The following is a 22,391-nucleotide window of genomic DNA, read 5'->3' on the forward strand; positions in this document are numbered from 1 at the left end:
ATCTGATTTGAGTTTATCATATTCACCTTACTCCATAAATAAATTTCTTATGTAGAACAAAGTAATGTGTATGAAAGACAATTAGATATATTCAGCTTACCTTAACTTCAAGATTCAAGTGGATAAAACTATAAGTAACAATTTCAGCTGAGAATGAGGCAGAAATGTAAACATTAATGGAAATAAAAGTTATCACGTCTCCCAAACAACTATCATTTACAATACTTTCAGAAGACTTTGCACATGCTGAAATCTATGTGGTATAATTAATAAAGCATTCGTTCTTTTTTTTTTTTTTTTTTTTTTTTTTTTTTTTTTTTTTTACCACAGATAATGGAATGTTACTTGACCAACATAAATTATCCATAATTTTGGAGAGAGTCTAATAAGGATAAACTAAGGCATAAAACAAAAAGCAATAAGAAATCTGAACACAAGTAATAAGGCTACACTCCGCTAGCCATCTGAGTCAGAATTTCTGTGGGTGGAATAAATAATAAAACTGCTGATGTTAAGAAAACTAAAACAAGTTCCATACAAATGAAAATTTAGAAGGTGAGAAATTTCTCTCAGAAAGGAAAACAATACAGCAAATGTCACATTTGTACAGAAAATGCTTCCTATAATCCTTGAATCTATGAATTTGAACTACCCCACTTCTCCTTAATTCTTTCAGTCATTAGAGAACCCGTTAATGATCTTACAGAACCTATGATTTAATTACAAGCATCTGTTTTTGAGACTAATCAATGAATCATTAATGTGAGCTTGGAAACAGCAGGTAGAAAAACCAATAAATTATTCATTTTGAGGGAAGAAGGAACTGTTCCTGAGCATCAGATAATATATGTTATTCACGCTTATGTCAGGGTAGCTTTGTGTATTTGTGTGCATACTCTTACAATTCCAGCTGAAAATGACTTGGGGCAGTATCTTTTACTTCTTTAAGCCTGAGAAGCAGCAGCTTAGCAATTGCTCCCATTTAAGGGAGCTGCCATGATAATCTTTCACTTGTTCAGCTGTATTTCTTTTTCTTTCCATTGACAAGCTAGGATATGAGCACAGTCCCTGCTCTGCCAAAGGAAACCATGGCTTTTGTTAAAGTTTAAGCTACTGATAAATATTTAAGTGAGTGCAGGAGTAGATGTTAATATTACCTAGCAAAGAATTCACAGGCAAACAACTTTCAAAGGTATCAGTAAGTCTACCTTAAAATGACTTACTAGATAATGAGATACATCTAATACCAGTTTGCAACTGAAACACTTGAAGCTTTCAAGGTCCACCTGAAATTGGTCCACACTTTGAACTAATTTCTTCCCTGCCTCCCTCCTTTCCTTCCTTCCTTTGTCAAATATGTATTGAATGCCTAACATGTGCCTGGCACTCTTTCAGGGTGCTGGGCTTATAGCAGTTTACAGAGCAGAAAAAAAAAATCACTGCCCCCTTAGAGCTTTCAATTTACTGGGGACAGACAGACAATAAACAAATCCCACGACAAATAGGAAAGAAGGGAGGAGATTTACTATATTTTCATGAGATGATCATGAAAGGTCTCTCTAATGCATACTTATTTAATATTTAAGAAGAAACCAAAAAGAAGTGAGGGAGGAAGATCTGTGGCTAACTGAGGGAAGAAAAGCATTCAGCATGGTGGGAACAGCAATGACAAAAGACCAAAGTGGGTGCATGGTCGATGCAGAGAGAAAACAGGGGGCAGTGGCTGGAGAAGTGGTCAGAGAGGAGGCAGGGGGACAGACTGGGTAGGGCTTCCCCTCTTTCATGAATCTCCCACCCAAGTTAATGTCTGTGAAGAGATGGATCTTTTGTTTAGGCAGATAGAATGCCTTCTTCAAGGCCTATTTGAAGCTGTATTTCCTTTTTGAAGTATTCCCGTTTAATGCCAATAGTTCCCTATACCTAGTTCTCTTAACTCTAAAGTATGAATCATGCAATCATTTCTTGTGCTTTATTGTGAGTGACTATTTCCTCTGTCAGCATCTTTAAATAGATTGCAAGCAATTTAAAGGTAGAAAATACATCATACTTTTTCTTCATTCCGTATAGCACATGATATTAAACTCAAGGTAATCTAGAAAGAAATGAAAGAAATATATAAAACTGTCATTTAAGAACAAACAAAGAAATATATGACTAAAAATAAATTCAGTTAATTTTGAGAATATAGCCATGAAAACAAAAACATTAAGGTGGAACTCTGGATAAGACACATGATCTGATTTTATTTAGTAATCTACGTCATTGCTTATCCCAACTTAGAGGTTATACCTATACATCTGTAGATGTGTTCTTCCTGTCCTGCAGAAAATGTAATACCCCATCCATGCAGCCTTCTGTCTTTCTTTATATTAGCACTACTGCCCATTCTCCACAATGTCTATCTTCATTTATGATTTTTTTTTCTCTAAACTCATATCTCCAATTTCCTATAGTATTGTTACCTAGCAGGGTCAGAGCTATTAGTGGAGCACAGATTATAAACATTTGAGAGACATAGCTAGAGGGTTAAAAACCCACTAGTCTACTAGTTATTTCACCCATTGCTTGGGATTTATCTACTTAAGCAAGGTAATTAGGTTACAAATGAACAGACGATAAAATACTCACATAAAATTATTTATGCTGAAATAAATTCTTTATGATTTTTAGACTTGAAATAATTTCATATACTTTTTAAAATCAGTTCTGTATCTAAGGTAGTATAGTTCAACTAAGAAACAAAGTTGATGTGTTCCATGCTGAGGTTGAGTGAAGAAGAAAAGAAGGTGCCCCTGGATGCCTCTCAAATCATTATTTTAGTGGAACATTTCAATCTCAGTCTAATTATTGAGATCTCCCAATCCCTTCAGTGCTAAATTTCAAACATGTTGGAACTTGGTGTGAAGAAGGAGCAAGATTGTTTTTCTCCATCTGTAGATGAATTCTTCTTTTTACCTAAACTAGTTAGTTATGATTTTTCTTTTCTTTAGGCCATCCTTCTAAATATGTGTTAGTCATTGCTATGCTAAATAGAAGAGGTGGCAACAGGGTAGAAAATGACTCATTAACGCTATTTGCTGATGTTCTTTCATAAAACTATTTTTTAAAAAATGTTATTAGTGTCTCAATTCTTGCCTGACTATTCTATTTACTAGTATTTATTTCTTTGGGTAAAATTATGAGTTTGGGAACCTGTTTACATTACATTCACTAATTTGTTTAAGTGTATACCCTCAAGGCTGTATCTTCTGTGTTTAATACGCTAATCAATCATTAGGCATCCTTGCGTTCCTATCTTACCATTTTGTCCAAAACACGTCTAGTACTCATTGACATTTGTGTCCAACAAACAAAAAAATTAGTATAGCAACTTCTATTTGTTATGGAAAACATGTTAACTAAGAATCTTGAACAATTTTTAGATTAATAGATTAATTAGGTTAATAGCAGGCAAATAATAACTAGTTTTGCCAATGTCTCATAACAAATGTTTCAGTGAAAGCAAATAGTTACTTTCTTCTTTTTATGAGACATTAAGATATTCTGCTGAGCAATTTGAACTTCTTTGTCCCTCACACAGGACTTTGTACATCACTTGGCACCTTGAAGGTTCTTAATTCATGTTTGTTGGATGGATTAATGAATGAACGATATGGCTAGTTCATCAGGTCATTTTATTTTCCTAGTTCCTAGGTAACTGCCCATATTTCCTGTTATTGAAAAAGTTCTTCCAATCAATTATTCTCTTTGTTGACTTTTAGCTTTGACTTCCTATTATTGAACATAACCCAGTACTCTTAAGTATTTGAATCTAATACAAAAAGAAAATCTATTGGAATATTTGGTAAGAGATATTTGACTTGCATATTGTGTGTAACTCTGATTGGAGTTTCAACACCTCTTTATTGTATAGGTATGACCAAGTTGACCTTTAGGAGGCCTGATGGATTTTTAATGAATTATTGGTTTTGCCAATCATTACTTTTGTTGCATCATGGCCTTCCCCCCACCCCTTTTTTTTTTAATATCTTGGGTCTGGTGTATATCATAGTTTAATAGCTGTGCTGTTGGGACCAAAGATCTGCTTACAACCATTTTTAACACCTACTACATTTTTTTTTGTAGGCCATTTTCCCCTTTTCCCTTCATTAAAGTTCTCTAGGAAATAACCTTCCTCAAGTCTTTTATTCAACATCAAAAATTTTCAATTATTCTAGAATGCTATATCATTTTTCAAAAGAATGAAAAATAAAATATCAACCTGTGTATTTATTTGACTTCCTGGCCATTTGGCAATTTTTTTCTTCATATTTTATTATTTATGGTCTAGTTTAACTTGGTTTCTATTTACTTACTTCTCATTCCCTGAATTTGTACTGGAATAGAAGGGAAAAATTAGTTCTGTATTATTTTAATTGAAATTCATGTTGATGAATCATTTTTCCTTAAGTATTCTATTCTTTTATTAGGTTATAAATTACTCGATTAGCTAGAAATCAGCAATATTGTTTGGAAAATAGGAACTGATTTCCACACAGACCCATTAATACTGTTTCCTTTGGAAATGTAATACTCATCTGTGCTTCAGTAACAAAGACAGGCTTCTCTAACACGACATTATCAATGTTTGCTCCCTGGAGCACTAGTTCTTTAAGATGCCCCATGAACATAATGTCCCATGGTCAATTATATCTGGGAAATGAAATACTGTCTTTATGCTACTGGAACATTACTTTCACACATTGAGGGTAATTCAAAGAATAGGCTTCATTTTGCCAGTGTTGAAGCCATTTGAACTTCAAGTAGCACTTCGTGATGATATAGGAACAAAAAGATCTTCAAATTCTCTGGGCATTCATTGTACTTAACTTTTTACTTAAGAGTTGGTATTTATCAATATCATTTTTGTGTTGTATTTGATACTCATGTGGTCCCACATGCAGGGGCAGATCAAAATTTTGTTGAGCCTGAAGTGTATACGTTTTTAGGGTCCCTTTTTAAGGAAAATAATACAAAAATATCATACATTTGAAAATTTTATATAAACATAAGATGAGAATATACTGCTAAAGACTGTCCTAGGGCCTTCAAAAGACTTACATAAGCAATGGGCTCAGAAATTTGAGCTTCATTAGCTACATGCTACATTTGCATATCCCTCAAGAAAAATAGCACTTTCTGTTATTTAGCCTAATAATATAATATTGTTTCAGTCTCATTATTTCTGGTTCTTTTCTCCACCTGACACACACCCTACATTCTTAGGGTTGTGAGATTTAGCAAGTAAAAATGCAAGATGTCCAGTTAAATTTGAATTTCAGAGAAACAAGTATTTTTAGTATAGTAGATTCCAAATACTGCACGAAACATACTTGTACTAAAAATTTCATTCACTGATTATTGGAAATTCAAATTTAACTCATGTCCTATATGAATCCCGTTCTAGCATGGAGTGCTAGTTCTAGTATACAGTGGTTCTAGTTAAACCAGTCTATAATAGGACTTCTCTGAAAATGATACATTCTTTTATACTCTATGCCTCAGTTCCATGTTCCTAAGTTTTCTTCACGAAAAGACTGTCTAGAGAAACTTATTACAAATACAGATTACTAAGGCCATCCCTTCAAGAGGTTAAAAAGTCTTCTAGATGAGTTCTACCAACAGGTAGACTTGTCAGGTATGGCCTTAGTTCAGGTAATTTCTTTCCTTCAACCTGGAATGTCTTTGCACTCTTCAACTACGCAGCGTTTCAGGACTAGTGGTGAGAAGCTGACCTTTGTCCTCACCTTCTTCCCTGAACAGATTTAATCCAACTACTCTCAGAATGCCTGCTGCTGTTCATAAACTTGTATTACAGAGCTTTTCAAAGTCTAAGTGTGGTTCCTCAGACTAGTAGCATTAGCATCACCTGAAAACTTGTTAGAAATGTAAATTTTCAGGCCTTACTCCAGATCTACTGAATCAGAACCTCTGGAGGTGGGGATATGCAGGCTGTGCTTTGACAAGCCCTCCAGGTGATTTTGATACATGTTTAAGTGTGAGAATCACTGCTCTATAAATGACACCCATTATTTTTGTTTTATATATAGAGAGAGCTATTTCACCTACTAGTTTGCTGTGCTAAAATCTTTGATGGGTAGTGGCTGCCTCTCATTTCTCTTTGCATTTACACTCTCTGTGTCTGTCACATAAAAGATGTTTAAAATTCTTCTTGAATGATTTGGTGAATAAAGGGGTTAATAGATAATTACTTTTTTTTTGAGTAAGTTACCTGGTGAAAACCATGACCCAAAGGGCATTGCATAAAACTATGTGGATGATCAAGATGCTGTGTGGCCCCATTGCATGGCACTGTGGCTCCAAGTTCCAACTCTTTTACATTTTCTCAAGTTGTTATCTGCTTCCTCATCCTCACATATTTTAGTTATATGACTGTAGAAGAATACAAAGAATTCGTATGAATTATTTTCACTGGTCATTTTAATGCTAATGTTAAAAAACATGTATGTGTGAAATATTTGACAGGAAAATTACTTCGTAGGAAAAGTATTGAATTAGAGACAGGCCATTCAATGTATGTGTAACTATGTGTAAGGATATGTTGTGAAAATTACATTTTACATATATATCCATCATTGCCCAGTGCTGATATAACATTGCAATACTACACCTTTGTGGTAGACTAAAAGCATGTGCCTTATACAAAACTTTCATAGAAGATGACTGCAGACCAGATCTCTGATTGTGGGAGGAACAGTGATCTTGTTTCTAAGCATAAATCACCTGAACTGCTAAATTCCCTGAAATGCAAATAAATCTCAAGAATTATTTGCTAATTAAATTGATGTTTATATATGTAGATTAATCTAGATATTATCATAGTGTCTCTAGCTATAATACGTGCATGTAGATAAGAGTTATATATACCAGTATCCAGCAATCTTACATGGAGAAAAGTACAAAAGATTAGACTACCTATTTATGTTCCTAAGATATTTGTCTCTTCCTCTTTGACTCATCTTTTATTTACTGAATTTAAATAATGCAATATAAACCATTTTTCCCCAAGTTAGATATGCAGAAAATCAAATCAACCATTCTGTAAAGATAAAGAGATTTCCTGAAGATTTGTGGTAAAGCTCTATAAATGTTATAAAAATGGGCCACGCTGCATGTCAAAACCACAGGAATGTGATGGTTGAACTGTACACTAAAGTATTGTAGTAAATCGATCACACAGAGTTAATAACTGGTTACTGTTACACCACATTAAATTCACTAATGTGAATATTCAATTATAGGGTACCATATCATTGTGTTTTAGACACTCAAAGTTCTTGAGTGTTCAGGCCATCTTACGGATATAAGTTTTGTGAAATGTATTTATTTCTTCCTTTTTATATTTAGTGCCACAACTCTATTTCAGGCCAATGTTACCTTCATTGCTGATGATAACAACAGTCTCCTAACTTAATTCGTTGGTTCAGGTCTCTCATCTCCAGTCTAAGCTACACTTAGAACACTGCAGATTAATGCTTCTAAATTTTTAATCTAATAATAACAATAATAAAAAGTAATTTGAGTCCATTAAATCAAACATACATTCTTTAGCACGATGTTTGCAGGTCTGTATATCAAACTTTCTGGTTGTACAAATTCAACTCCTATACTGGAAATGTACACTCAAGCTAAATTGAGTTCATTGACCCAGGCACATACTCTGTGCTTTTGTTCCATATTACGGCTTTGCTCAGGTTGGTCATGTCACATGGGGTGCTCAGGCCAATAATCTTACCTCATCTTAAGTGCTATCTTAATGCAACGCACTCCTATCAGGTTTGGCTCTACTAGAAACCATTTCTCTACCCTCTAGATACCCCCTTTTGGACTCTGTACAAGTTCTGGCTTATATTCTAGTTATAGACGTCATAGATGCTTTTGTCTTCTGACTTTTTAAAACTTCACTTAATAGAAGACTCTATCAGTGTTTATTGGATTAAATATGTTGAGTTGGTTGTCTAAGACACTGCTTTTCAAATTGAGCCACACATTGAAATCACTAAGGGAGCTCCCAGAAGTACTGAGGTTGGGTCTCACTACAGTATATATTGATTTAAGTAGTCTGGCATGAAGTCTGGGCATTGAGACTTTAAACATCTCTCTAGGTCATTCCAAAGCACAGCAAATTTTGAGGACCACTAGTTTTGTTACTCTTAGGGTTATCCAAAATGTCTCTTAGAGTAGTGTTTGTTGCCCATGGTCTCCTATGCCCACTTGGTTGGTGGATGTATCTCCATTTTACTTCTGTGAACAGATGTCCTTCCCACAAACCAGTTGGAAAATGGGGCCTCCCCAGGCTAACTCCAACCTTATCTATAACTCTAAATAGCATAATTAGGAAATGGTTTTTTCAGGTTTAAAGATTAAAATGTATTCCTCCAAACATCCTTGTAATCTGATTGCTGGTTTTGGGGAGCACCACTATTATAATTAAAACTTTAACTATTAAAAAGGTCAAGGTTAGTGTATAAATCGGTTAGGTTTATGCTTAAAATCTAAGTGCATATATACTTTATGTGATCTTCAAAGAAAGCATAAGTGAATCATAAGGAAGTGAATTTAAAAAATAGTTTTAAGCATTTTAACAAATGCATTGTCTTAAAATTTACATTTAGAAAAGGATTAACAGGGAGAAAATCTATGCAGTTATTTTTCATCACATATAATTTGCATTTGGACTTCTCTGTACATGCACCTTTCATACTGATTTATGATGAAAAGATAATATATTGTACCATAGGGACATAGTACATGTTTACTATGTTTTCTTTCTTGAAGCAATCTATAAATCAGAGACAATAATACCTATGCTTAGGAAAGTATTATTTGAATTGTTAATTAAAATAATATTAACAGAGATAGTTAATTGGAGTGTATTAGTTTGAGCTGTGTGTTCTGGAGAGTTTGGGTTCCAAGCAATCCATCTCAGTCTCTTACTCTCAGCACTTTGAGGGACACCAGGTGTATATGAGGTGGCCAGTTGGCTGTGGGCTTTTGTGCTAGAACATGGACAGGGTTCCATCATCAGGAGACTCAGACTCATGCCCTAAACTGGCTCTTGAAACCACTACATTTCCAAACAAGAGACATTATAAATTTATGTGATATTGCTGAGTTTTGGGATCCTGGATTTTAACAGATAAAATTCAAAAATGGAGACTGTGTATTTACATGTTGTAAATGATTCACTGCATTTAAGCCCAAGAATATATCATAAAAAGAGCTTTTTCTTTATGACCCCTCTCCCAACTCCAAATAACTCCCCATATCCTGACAATCCTTTATTATACCACTCACAATAGGTGCTTCCTTTTTTATTCCCATCTGTAACCAGTCTCCTCTGGGTTCCTATCATCTCATCTGCTATAGCCTTCATCCTGGACAACCTGCTTTCCTGCCCTTGTATATTTTACTTTTTCTCCCTAACTGCTGTGCCCGTCCTCCATCTCCATCTATTAGAATCTTACCCACTCTTCAAAGTGGATTAGTTCATAATTCCTTCCTCACTTTCCTTGAATGCTCCAGCTGCAAATTTCCTCAATAGATCATACATAGCTCAAAGTCAGGAGCTATGAAGAGTTTAGTGATATTTTCTTCTGAGCCCAGCACAGAGACCAATGTAGGTGCTCCTAAATATGTGGTGAGTAAATAGGTACAATCCCAAGCCATCTAGAGGTACTTCAGAAACCCATCTACATCAACTCTTGATCCTAAAATGTTACTGAATTTCTAGTTCTATCTTTTTAAAGAGTAACAAACTTTTGGAGACTTAGATATGTCAGGATTTTTCTGAAACTTTCCAATGTGTTTCTTTTCTTAAAAGCCAAACTAAACTGATGAACAGAAACCAAATAAAACAAAAAGGTGTTAGTTCAGTTGTTTAGTTCCTTCTTCAACAGTGTTAGATCTGTTTTAAAATTTTTTCTCACTGACCTTTGTTCTTAATTTTTTCTTTACGTCAGATCACATTCTCCTTTATTTTACTATCAATATATGTATAGCTCTAGGCTCTAGCATTTCAACTTATAGGAAAGGACAGTTATTATCAACAAATCTTAAATTCTTCCTTTATATGGGGCCTTACTCTTACGTAACTGGCTATTTAGGAAAATTCTAGAAAATGAAACAAAACAACAACAAAAGCTTTTGAATATGGGCTCTCAAACATTGAAATTATTAAATAACTTCCTTTTCATTAGGTCATGAGCAGGCAACTGAGAAGCTGGAGAAGTCTTTTATATTTTTCTTCATTGAATAGATAATTATTGAACATCCGCAAAATGGACATTATGTGCTTCATAGTTTGCCATGTCAGTTGCCATTTTAAAAATAAAATCAGTGGAGAATTTCAACTTGAAGCACATATAAATGACAATAAATAGTACTTTTGCAAACTTTATTTAGTATTTGCAAATACGTTCCCCATGTCCAACTTAATTTTGCTAAATTCTTATTTAATTCCTTTCTAGCCATGCTTATTTTTACGTAAAGGAGAAAACATGTTTTAATTATTCTAAAGAAAAGTTATTTTAGAAATGATGAAAGTTGAACATATTTAAACAAAGGAAAAAAGCAGAGTAAAATTAATAATTAAAATACTAAATTTGGACAGAAAAATGGCTATTGAATAAGTCCAAACATTTCCATGAAAGACATAGAGGCATCCCTGTTCTTAAGAAAGCATATGGCAAACTATATAAATGGAAATATTACTAAGACTTCTTTCGTCTCCTCGTTATACATCAATAATGAGGAGAACTTTGCAAAGATAAAGCTTTTGAAGTGGGTTGTGGAATATTAAATTGTTTAAGTATAACTTTGGCATCAAGTGACCTTAAATATTTTGAAAGTTGGTTATCTATGCATTACATATAATGCCACCACATTATTCGTCAAAATACAGTGGACTTGGATATTTCAATATTTAACATGATTGGTTTTAGTGACTTAGAAGTGGTGCTGACAGCGCATGAACAATTATGCCCTGGCTTGGAACTGCACGTGTGCAGCCAAAGGGATGTGCTTTGTGAGTAATCTCTGGGTGCTACTGAGGAGCCGCTGGCTTACTCATTGTCTCCATCTTCTGTAGCTCTCATATGGTGAGAAAAATGTTGGTTCAAGTATTTTTATAGTTAATATAATGTTACTACAATAATGCAATGTAATGCAGTGATACATTTTAGGTAGAATTTATTTGACCCGATTATAAATTGCTTCAGATTTGAAGGTAACATAATTATTAAGCGGTGTTAAAGTGCTAGCTGAATCTTTTAGTAATACTTTAGTAATTTTTGTGTTTTAGAGATATTTGTGAACTTAGGGATTCATAAAAATATCTCTCAGGAATGCCAAGACATTTTGTATTTGCTTCAGAATCTTTTATCTTAACCATGGAGAGATAATTGATATATATTACTGCAGTATTACTTTTAATGTATGTATTCTTGAATGTTTAAAGGATAAAAAAATTACATTATAAGTTTTAGAACTTGTGATTCAAGAAAAGACTAAAAAAAGCATAGATTATGTTACTTTACATTGTGATGCTATAAGATGTTTTGTTTAGGAAGTTTAATTCTTAGCCTAGAAAAATCTTTCCCGAAAACATAGCACGCTCGAAGTTCTCACTGAGGTTAGAGGAATAAGTTGCATATTACGATATTCTGTGGGACATTTAATACTAACAGTAAAAAATGAAGAAAAGTGTGGTGAATTTAAGAATAACCTAGCGTTTATAGCATTTGAGATTGTGATTTTAAAAGACCTCATATTTGACCCTAAGAACTCTAGAATATACACCTGTATAATTTATCGCTATTTTAATATATAAATTATTTCTATTATTGTGACTAATGGAACTAGATTTCTTTTGTTGTTGTTAAAACAAAAAGTCAAGATAGCCAGAAATGCTCTGTTTAACTTTGCCTGAGGCACTGTAGTAAATACAATTTTGATGACTTTTCTTTTCCAAGTAGCTAAGATTTAATTGTTATTTTTCTTAAAATTTTTACCTTTAAGCTTTAAATAATAGATTTGTTATGCAGAGAAATTCTGAGCAATTTAACTAAAATTATTGTATTTCAGCGTGTCTAAAATATGAAAACAATGATGAACCGAAGAACTGAACAAGGAAATATTTGTAACATAATTTCCCTTGACTGAGGTATGAGATTCATTTAATTATTAAATGTGTGTTTACACATGCAAATCTATGAGAAACAACTTGTTCTTTATTTATATAGTTAAGAAAAATCTAGTTTGCAAATTATTTTTTCACTGACCAAAGTAGAGGTAAATTTTGATAATGGACCAAATTCAGGTGAATTGGAAACTTTGGAAGGACTTTTGGTTTGGGTTCTTAGTAAGATCCAAAATAGGTACTTTTAAAATATTTTCTTCTTTGTGAGATCTAAAATGGCCACACAGCAGTCTTCTATTTCACAGGAGATATTTTTGGATGGAAATACAACTTGGGTAATGTTTTTTAGATTTGACATTTCTGTTCACAATTCGTTTTTAAGCTTTCCTCAGTAAGGTAGCTTTAGTTGTAGAGCCCAAGGTACAGAACTACAGAGCAGAAACCTATAATGGCTTTGTTTGTACTATTTTGGGAGTGATAAATGAGGCAGTTTTCATGAATGGGATGAAGCTACATGTAATAGAGTATTTTAGAAAGAATATTCTTATGGGTAAAGACATCCGGAATTGGTGGTTTGCCATGAGGTTTGTGTTAATACATCAAAGTTTCATAGTTTCATACATTTAGTCATCCTTCTTTGCTGTAGAAATTGGTATTCTATCTAGCTAGGATTAAGAACAAGTGGGTTTTTGTTTTAGGAAAAAAAATAAAAATGCTCAACTTTTACTCTCATTTCTACAATTTGTCTATGCATGGGTGAAGACTGTTTCTCCCTAGGAGTTTTCTTTTCATTGATGCTAATGTTTCCGTAAGTGACTTGTGTTTTAAAAACCCTAATTTAGTAGAAAATAATAGCAATGCCTTCCAGAAGAAAAGAAAACTTAAGTAAAATGCCAAATAATGGTAACTTTGTCTCTTTCTATTTGCCTAGAATAATTAAACAAACAAATAAACACACAAGCAGATTTTTTTCCTCCAAGAAAAGTGATAAGTGAAATGCACTTGGAATTTTTCTGAAATTATTCACAGATTATTTGTGCATCTTACTAGGTAGACCGCTGCCTCTAATCAAAGTCAGATTACTCTCTTTCTGAGTCAATTTTTGTGCTCTGGGATATCTGTAGAGAAACAACTAACAACTGCCCTGAGAGATTTCATATTAATGAATATTACGTTAACCAGAATGTGTAAGTGGGACTGCATATAGCAGTGCTCATTTTACATTTTGCCTTGTCTAATTTGATAAAGTGAATAAGCATCAAGGAAAGGTGATAAATAATATTGCTTTGTGGCTTTACTATATTGCCATTTAATCAAAGATTGTATGCTATTTTGTCTTTAAATACCCTTATGAGGTAGCTTGGAGAGATCTCTGCCCTTTTCAATCTGTGACAGATTTCCTAGTTAAGAGCAAAAAAGTCTATTGCTGAAAAATATGCACAATTAACAGGAAAGTATAATAAAGTTGTTGCTTAAACTCTACTAAAACTTTGGGATATTTGCATTGACCAGTTTAAGGTCTAATTTATCAGTTTGTAGCACATTTATGTTTGTGAAGAAAAGATGCCAGATTTCGTTATTCTACTTGAAAATAGATGCTACAGACTGTACCAGGAGATGCAAGAATATGATGGCCTGTTCTTTTTTACCCCCCAGCTCTATCAGTGTTGCTAGCAACAACCAGTGAATTCATCAGATAAAATGATAGAAGGTATTTCAGTGTCCAGGGAGAGATTCTAGTAACCATATTACATTAGATAATTTAAATGCTCCCCATAACATACTGTAGACTGCCTCTACTGAAAATATAAGCTAAATTTGTATAGCAATGAAAATTATACATTTTTATTAAACATCACTAATCTTTCATCCATGAGAGTCTCTCCTACTTATTCCTAGGAAATTCTTCAATGTAATCTTCCAAAGCAGTAGATTTTTTCCCCCACTGGTTTGACAGAGCCCTGTGGGTAATGTGCTTACTCTACGAACTGTGGCAATAGAGGGAAAGAAAACCGTAATGCTCCTATATTGGACCATGCCATTCGCTGTTGGGAAACCAGAGCTCAGTTGCAAATGACTTCTAAAAACCTCAGCTCAGATAAGTTCAATAAAAACATACACACCAGGAATCACACACCATCAGTGGATGATTCCTACTCTGTTCCTAAAGTTTCTTTCTGATTATTAAGATTTTATAATTACCATGACCTGTGAGATCTTTCTTAAGGGAAATTTTCAACTGGGGGAAAAATAGTAGAAGCTGGCTTTCTGTAATTTAAGATAGTGCAAAATCAGTGATGGTTTTCTTTATAAATACTTCATTATATTAAAAATATCTGCCTTATAGAGGTTTTCAGTTTAAGGTACACTCCAATTTAATTTTGACATCTTTAGAGATGCAGAAGACATAAAATGTGATTTGTAGACTAGCAAGCTATACTATAAATATATTCTTAACCCTATATATTGCTCTTTTGAATTGTTTTCCATTTTATGAGAAAAGCAGGTGGCTTCTCTATCAGCAATAGGGAGGTCCTCATTAAGTATGAAAAAAAGTATCAGAAATTAAGTATCATAAAAAGCGTTCATTATGACTCAAAGACTCACAAAATCCAGTCAATGATGAGAGCCACTCTGGGAATGAATGAAGTTTATCTCGGTGCTTACATTAAGCTTCTTTACAAAGAGTCTCCCTAGCTTTTCACTTTCACTAACAAAGGGTCTATGGCTCTTCCTTTGTGCTTGGAAATTCAGGAGCACCTCCCACTGCAAAGATTAGGTTATGAATCTGACAAGTGAGAACCCAGTCTTCAAGTGCGATGTATTTGCCTATGATCAAGTTTGCTAGCAGTTGAGAATCTGTAGTTGTGCAACACTACATGATTCTCTCTGCTGTATTCTAAATCACAGAATATGTGGTATTATTCCACTTGTTCTATCACACTTACTTACAGACATCTTGATTTCTGAGATGTGGGCTCATCTCTCAATATCCTTCCAGTGTCATTTCAAATGTCGCCTGATCTAACTCCACAACACTTCAAACACAGAACACCACCTCTTGTGCTCCCTAAGTAAAACGTGATGGTGGATTAATCTTGGTCCTTTAGTTGAGAAATCAAGGTAATTTACTGCTACTATACCCATACACAGTCCCTCCTCTGCTGGACCTCATGCAATGTGGCTTTGTTGCCCTCACTTACGATTTTGCTGCTTTCACTTGAGTCAATATCATTGCAGTTATTTTGTAGACAAAGCAGTAAAAAACTTGATTTTTCCCTATACAATATATCTGCAGATCATTGATTTAAAATATTACCATAAAGGTCTGCACCACAGTGATGATGTTCAAATTTATATTGAGATTGAAGATGGGGAAATAGCAAGGGCATACCAATTCAGCCATAAATATGTTTCGAGTCAATGTCATAAAATTGTCACAAAATTTTGGTAATACAGAAAGAGCTAAAACCCTTTTTTGTTTGTTTGTTTATTTTTTGTTTTTAAAGGGAAGAAAAGTGCCTCTGAGGCTCTTTTGGAGTAAGTAACAGTTTTCAGATTCACTTTTGCAAAGATTGCCAATATCATTCACAGACACCAACAAACCAGACTGAACAGAAAGATCCCTGTGGTAGGATGCCAAGCAAATTGTTGACTTCTCCAATCTCTAAGAGACAGTATCTCAATGCCAGTCTCATGGCATTATATTTTCTGCTTCAGCATAAGATTAGCAAACATAAGACATAAAATTATGTTTATTGACTAACCAATACAGAATATGCTAGGCCCTTTACCTGGAAGCCAGATTTCGCTTCTGAGATTTTCCAAAGGTCATTCTAGAAGAGGTGGCTGTTACTGATACCCAGGGAAGGCAATTCTTAAATTGCTTACCTGGAGATGGAACTTTCTGTAGGCTTTAGGCCCTTAAGACCAAAAGCCATGAGGCATTTATGAATAGTTGATGTAAGAAATTTTAATAAAAGTTGTAATAACCTTGAAAATAGTGTCTTTAATAACCTATGCACTATTAATAACAATGCATGCATAGTGCCGTGCATTCATAACTATTTGGTCATAAAAATATGTGACTGTAATTATGATATTTACAGTCAACTTATAAAAATACATGTAATTCTGAATGGCAATAGTTCATCCCTAGCTCTAACCACAAGCCTAGAAGGATTAGCTTATTATGGGAAAGTGCGATAATTACAAAATGGACAAAGCTTTTACTCTCTTGAATTCAACATTCAAGAATAACTATAATAGCATCATAAAACTTCATTTGTCATCATTATTCTTCTCACCTCACAAGGTAAAAACCTAAATTCTGTGGAAATAAATGGGAATCAAATAGGAAAGAGCCACTTACATGATACAACAATAGAGGAGTATAGTTCTTTCACAGAATACTCATGCACAACCTTCAAAGAGGTTCATAGTCACTGCAAGAATTCCTGGGAAGACATCTAAACATGACTTTCATTAAAAAGAATTAAGCCTGGTCTAACTCTAAGGTATGATTACCTTTAACCATAAGCGGTTAAGAATCTAACTTTTAGCTGATCTCTTTCTGTAATTTAGGTGAGTACCTCTTTTAAGTTTATTAACATCAAAGAGAGTGGAGTTCACATGGCATTTTCTAATTCAAATTTAAATTCTGATGGAAGGAAATAAATCCACATTCCAGTTTAAATATAGAAAAGTAGTAGTTTTTTCAAACTTTATAACATCTTACTTTAAGGGCATACATGTTTCAATTAAATAAAATATTACACAAAGTTGACATATTTCCCACAAATTTCTTCTCTTCTAGGAGTTAACTGGTCATCTGCTGACAATAGATAAGTTCCTAATTTGAATGGCATTAGTACCTCACAAATGAACAAAACAATGAGTGTAAACTTGAAAAACTAGGGAGAGGTGCACACAGGCTACCAAAAAAGGTTGGGGTTGGGGGTGACTTGCAAATCATGATCTCATATCTTAGGATGTATCTTAGTATTTAGGAAATGGAATTCTTGGAAACATCTGTTTCACAGTGAGGTTGGGAGGTCAGATGATGCTCTGTTAGATGCTTCTTAGGATTAAATTACTTCCTAGTACTGAGATAAGACATTTTAGGTGGTATATTAATTCTTCCAGAACAAATAATTCCATTTCAGTAAATTATTGCTACAGTTCTCTAAAGAGTACTACAGTGTCCTGGAAAAGATAACATTCCTTCCAAAATGCCCTCTAGTCACTCGAATAATGAGAAATTCATATTTATCTTAGACACTTTGATTCTTGAAGACATAAACTAAAAAAGAAGAACTGTTCTTCCCTATCCAAACAGATTATCTGGATGGAGACATAATATTAGATCTGCCCTGGCCGTTTGGCAGCATATGCCATTTCCTCCATGTGCATTTGACAACTGGCATGCTTGCTTCTTTCTCTGTAAATCAGCCTGCCAATCTTCTTTGCATGCAGAATGTCTATAGGAACCAAGAAAAATCCAACCCCAATAGCCAATCTTTTAAAACATAGGTGAATGAGTGGAGCATGGCACATAAAGGGAAGGAGTGATAGTTAATTAACTTTCTCAGTGATTATCTCCCATATTTTGAAAGGGATGCCAAAAAATAAAAATCTTTACAAATGATGAGTAATCTGTAAGAGGAATTCTCCTCCTCCCTGCACCCCTACCACAAAACCCCCACTCAAACAAAAAATTGAAACCTAAGCCAAAAACTTCCTCAGAAACTTCTACTTCGGATATGAGATAATGGTCTGGAAGCTACTTGTATGAAATACCAGTTCATTCTAGTACAGCAATTCATGAGGCAAAAGACTAGGAGTATTTGTAACATGACTTTACAAATAATGTAAAAGCAACAACCCTATGGTTATGGGTAATAATTTTCCATGCTTAAATCTATAGATATTGCAGTGAAATTGACACAATGGAGAAGACATACATCATTTCCTGTTGAAACCCAATTACCTCAAGGTAAAACAAAACAAACTCCATTTAATAAATGAAATACTACTTAAATGTTTTCATTTTGGGGTCTATTCCTTTTCCCCTTTATATCCTGGAAAGCTATATGTCTAAGTACACTTGTTTTGTTACTTCATTAGTCTATCAACTTCATTTCCAGCGACTATAACAAGAATGGAATTGTTTGTATCTTTTTTTCTGAACATAATTGAGTCAAGGAGTTTCGTTATTTTAGATATTATTATTAATTTGATTAAAACATAGAACCAATAGAACCAAAGTTGATGGGAAACAGTAGCTTTCTTCTTGGTAAAAGCTTACTAGCAGATTTTATAGTCATTGGACATTTATTCTGTCCTACCTGGAAATAAATTATGTTACTGCTTGGCATGGGAAAAGGCATTTTCTAGTAATCTTCTGTGACAGGAAGCACAGCATTAGTCCAAGTAAGCACCCAACAGGCTGAGTCCATCTGCTTGGAAGTAGTTTTAAACTTTAACTTAATGAAAACCTTTACTTCAGTACTTTTGTTTGAGAAAGAATTCAGCAGCGGTTACAATTAATATGCCACCCATGGAGAGCTGTGATCACCCTAGGAGGTGGGCCAACTGAGGAGCACTTTCCAGGTAACAAGAGCAATGCTATTGCAAGAAGCTACAAATGATACTGCAGTAGGTATAGTGACCACCACTGTAGTGATCATGGCCTGGGTTATGTTCCAAATACTAATGCAAGGAATTCACTAGAGTTTATAGGATTAGAATAGTTTCCTTACCCTAAGAACCAGTAAATGGCGTGTGATGAGTGGGTATGGTCCATTTTATTCTATTTTGCTCTATGAGTTTCCTAGTTATGTCTCCTTTCTCCTGTGTTAATTAACTATATTCCACAGCAGTTATTTTCCCTATTTAAAATAAGAACAGTGTAACTATGGAGTATCCCAACTCACATACACATACTTGTGCACCCTTAGACACATATATGGATAATCTGTGTAAGTGCTCATTTGCAGTTGGGTGAGCTCACTGAAAGCAGTCATATCAGCCTTCCAAACACAGTAAAAGCCAATGAAAATCCATATCAGCTATTTATTTCTAATATAAAACTGTAAACCTTGTCCATGTGGTTATTAATTCAAATGCCTTTTGTGGTTTTTTTTTTGCGAAGTCATCCAAAGCAAAAGTCTAGATGACTGCTGACATGATATGCATAATCTAATGAACTCACATCTCTGTTTATTTTCCTTATCTCACAGTTGAATGGCACTCTTACTGCTGAGACACTTGGGTTGATTTAGAATGGCTATTAATGAATCTATATATTTGGCTAAGGTTGATTTGACTTTCTAGGGAAAGGCCAGCCTATCTGCAAATGGACACCTCCCTCCACATAAACGTCAATGTACACTAAAGACAAGTCTAAGTATATGTATATATGGGATATATACATATATATGTACACATAAAATGGATTGGGAAGTCCTTTGGTTTAGACAGTATTAAATATGTACTTCCCAAGTGCATAGGTTTCCTTTGACCAACCTGTTCAAAAAACAAGCATGAAAAGTGCCATGGCACATTTCCTGTGTCTTTCCCCCTATTTGAAGGACACCTTTCCTTGCTTCTCCATCACTCCTAAGCATTTTATTTTTAAAAGCAGCTGGTTCTTTTGGCCTTCTATCTCAACACTCCATTGATTCATCCATTCCTTGGAAGAGCTCTCAGATTACATCCAGAAACTTGTTTTTAGAGGAGAACAGGGTTGCAAATAACTTTTTCCTCTTTTTTTATTCCCTCTTCCCCCCTCAAGAAACAGACACCTTGAAGTGTCATGAATAATGCACTCTTGATCTGACTTGCCTTGTTACCCCTGGCCAGCCCAAGCAGCTGAGGTCTGAGCTTTACTTGCCCTGCATCATTGTGCAATACTGGAAAAGAAAAATAATCCATTGGTCTATACCCCTCAGACTGTGGTGACGTGATCTGGGTTCTCTTGAATTTCTATGCATTCAATTTCCTCTCTCTCCTTTCGCTTGGCACGTTTCTTTTTCTTGTGGTGCTTTTTGGAAGGGGGGAAAAACGTTAGGAACACAGGTAAAATAACAAAACAGTGCAGAAGTGTGCAACCCCCAGTGAGCAGTAAGCATTTGAACAGTGTGAAGGTCAGGTTCGAAGGCACAAATAGAAGGGGGACTAACCCAATAAGAAAAGAAGTAACATTTTGCAAAATGGCTGTCCCATGCTCTTGTAGGGAGCTTTTTATACATTGTGTTCGGGTGTGCTCAGTTGCTAGTACAAATGTGTAAAGCAGTGGTGCACAGTGGTCAATGGCGAAATTCAAGGTGTAGATAAGGCACAAGATAGAAATGCAATCCATGTCGACGTTCCATAATGTCATTAAGCCCAGAACGCCCAGCTCAATTGAGGTGACGCTAAGAATTAGCCAGAAGTTTCCCAGAGGGTGGATCACTAGGAAAAAAGTCAGGATTAACACCAGGAGTACACCAAAGCCTGCAATCAGAACAGGCACTGTGACAGACAAGCTGTAATGGTCCATGAAGACAAAGGAGGGGTTGAACACGATGAATCGGATGCTCTTTGAGAGGGATAGGGGCCTCAGCTTTTCCAACACTTCTATGACTTCTTTCTGCTTGTCTCTGCTAGTCCTGGCCACCAGATACAAGCGAGAAGCAATGATATTGCTTTCATCCCCTGCCTTGGAGAAGATGATATCATTTCGAAAATGCTGGAATTCTGGCTTTTTTAAAAATGCGCTTTGCAGGACACTAATGAAGTCACTTTTGTTATTGGCACTGATGTTGCTGACTTTCAGGAACTGGTAGTACTGCTCCACCCAGGACACAGCAGTGAATCCACTACAGAGTCTTCTTAGGTCCTCCTGGACGCTGCTGTTCCAGTACTCTAGGGGCTCGTAGACATAGAATCCTATCACAGGGCTATAGTTGCTGAAATATTTCTGCTGAACCATGGCATAGGAAACACTTGGCGAATCACTGGCTAGTAGATTGATGATGTTGGCTCCGTCACTGATCTGTAAGCACCCCATGAAGGAGAAGGAGGCATAAATGAGATAGAGGATGACAACAAATGGCTTCACATATATATTGGTAATCCATTCATTATAATGTTCACGGAGAAAGTGTTGAATGAAGTGGTGCTGGTAGGGGTTCGTCTCATGATGGGACGTCTGTTGATGCCCATCACTCATCACTGTCTGGAACCACACAGGTTTGCGATCCAGGTATTCTGCAGAAGGGATCTTACAGCAAAAGATGCTGTGGTAGCGGTTTTGCTCTAGTTGGCCAGCAAAGACCAGACAGGAGCCAAAGAAGGAGAAAATGTAGAAGTAGTTCAACAGAATGGAGACACACATGTTTTGACAGAAGACCTTCACAGCCTCTATGTTTGTGAATGGGCTGGCACCCATGCCAAAAGTGATGAAGTACAGGGAGCTGGTCATGGTATAGGTGACCATCACATCAGAATAGGCATCTGCTATCCTGTCTTTGAAGGGCAAGTTCTCTTTGGTTCTCCGCCATCCAGACAGAAGCTCAAACACTCCTTTAGTTCCATGACCTAATGTTTTAAAAAAAGAAAATAATAATTATTGTTATTTCCTCCTATGGCTCAAGTGAATTCCTTATAGTTTATGTATGCTAAACGGCACTTTATACTCTAATCTTCAAAGGGCTGTGATCCTCCTATCAGGGCCTCAGAAGTTGAGTTATGGACAGGATACATTCGGTCCCTGTTTCACTTTAGCAAAGCCCGAATTTATTGATATTCTGGGAAAAATGAAACATGTACTGTCTGTTCTATTAATATGACAAATTGTAAATATAATGTTACATTATTACATGAGTTTTTCCCCTGAACACATATTGTCTTCCTAAATAGACAGTAAGTTGTCAAGGGCAGGGGCTGTTATTTGTGTGCCTTCAAATGACCCTTAACATCATGTCAAGTGCTTGGTTAGCTGATTCATTGACTGACAGTTCCTAACTTTTGTTTCAAGCTGATTTATATGCTGATTTAAAAGGATGTTAAACAATTAAAAATGGCTCTAAACTGATTTTATAATGTTGATAATCTCTTTGGTGGCCAAATGGCTTAGAAACCAATTTCCACAGACTTGATTAATTAGCTCCGGATGTGAGTAAAAAGAAAAGAAAAAAAAATCTGCCAC

At 35.1% G+C, this 22,391-nt stretch overlaps 1 protein-coding gene across 2 annotated transcripts in view; it reads right to left on the reverse strand.

The window, feature by feature from the left end:
• Positions 1 to 302: 302 nt before the first annotated feature.
• PTCHD4 (patched domain containing 4) overlaps positions 303 to 22,391 on the reverse strand; it is a 213,494-nt gene continuing 191,405 nt past the window's right edge. For both annotated transcript variants that reach the window (XM_050789015.1, XM_050789014.1), the window contains exon 3: positions 303 to 21,781. In XM_050789015.1, coding sequence (XP_050644972.1) covers positions 20,148 to 21,781 — 1,634 coding nt within the window. In that variant the 3' untranslated portion in view covers positions 303 to 20,147. The remainder of the gene's footprint in view (positions 21,782 to 22,391) is intronic.

This window comes from Macaca thibetana, chromosome 4, assembly GCF_024542745.1.
Source record: "Macaca thibetana thibetana isolate TM-01 chromosome 4, ASM2454274v1, whole genome shotgun sequence".
Taxonomy (NCBI): Eukaryota; Metazoa; Chordata; class Mammalia; order Primates; family Cercopithecidae; genus Macaca; species Macaca thibetana.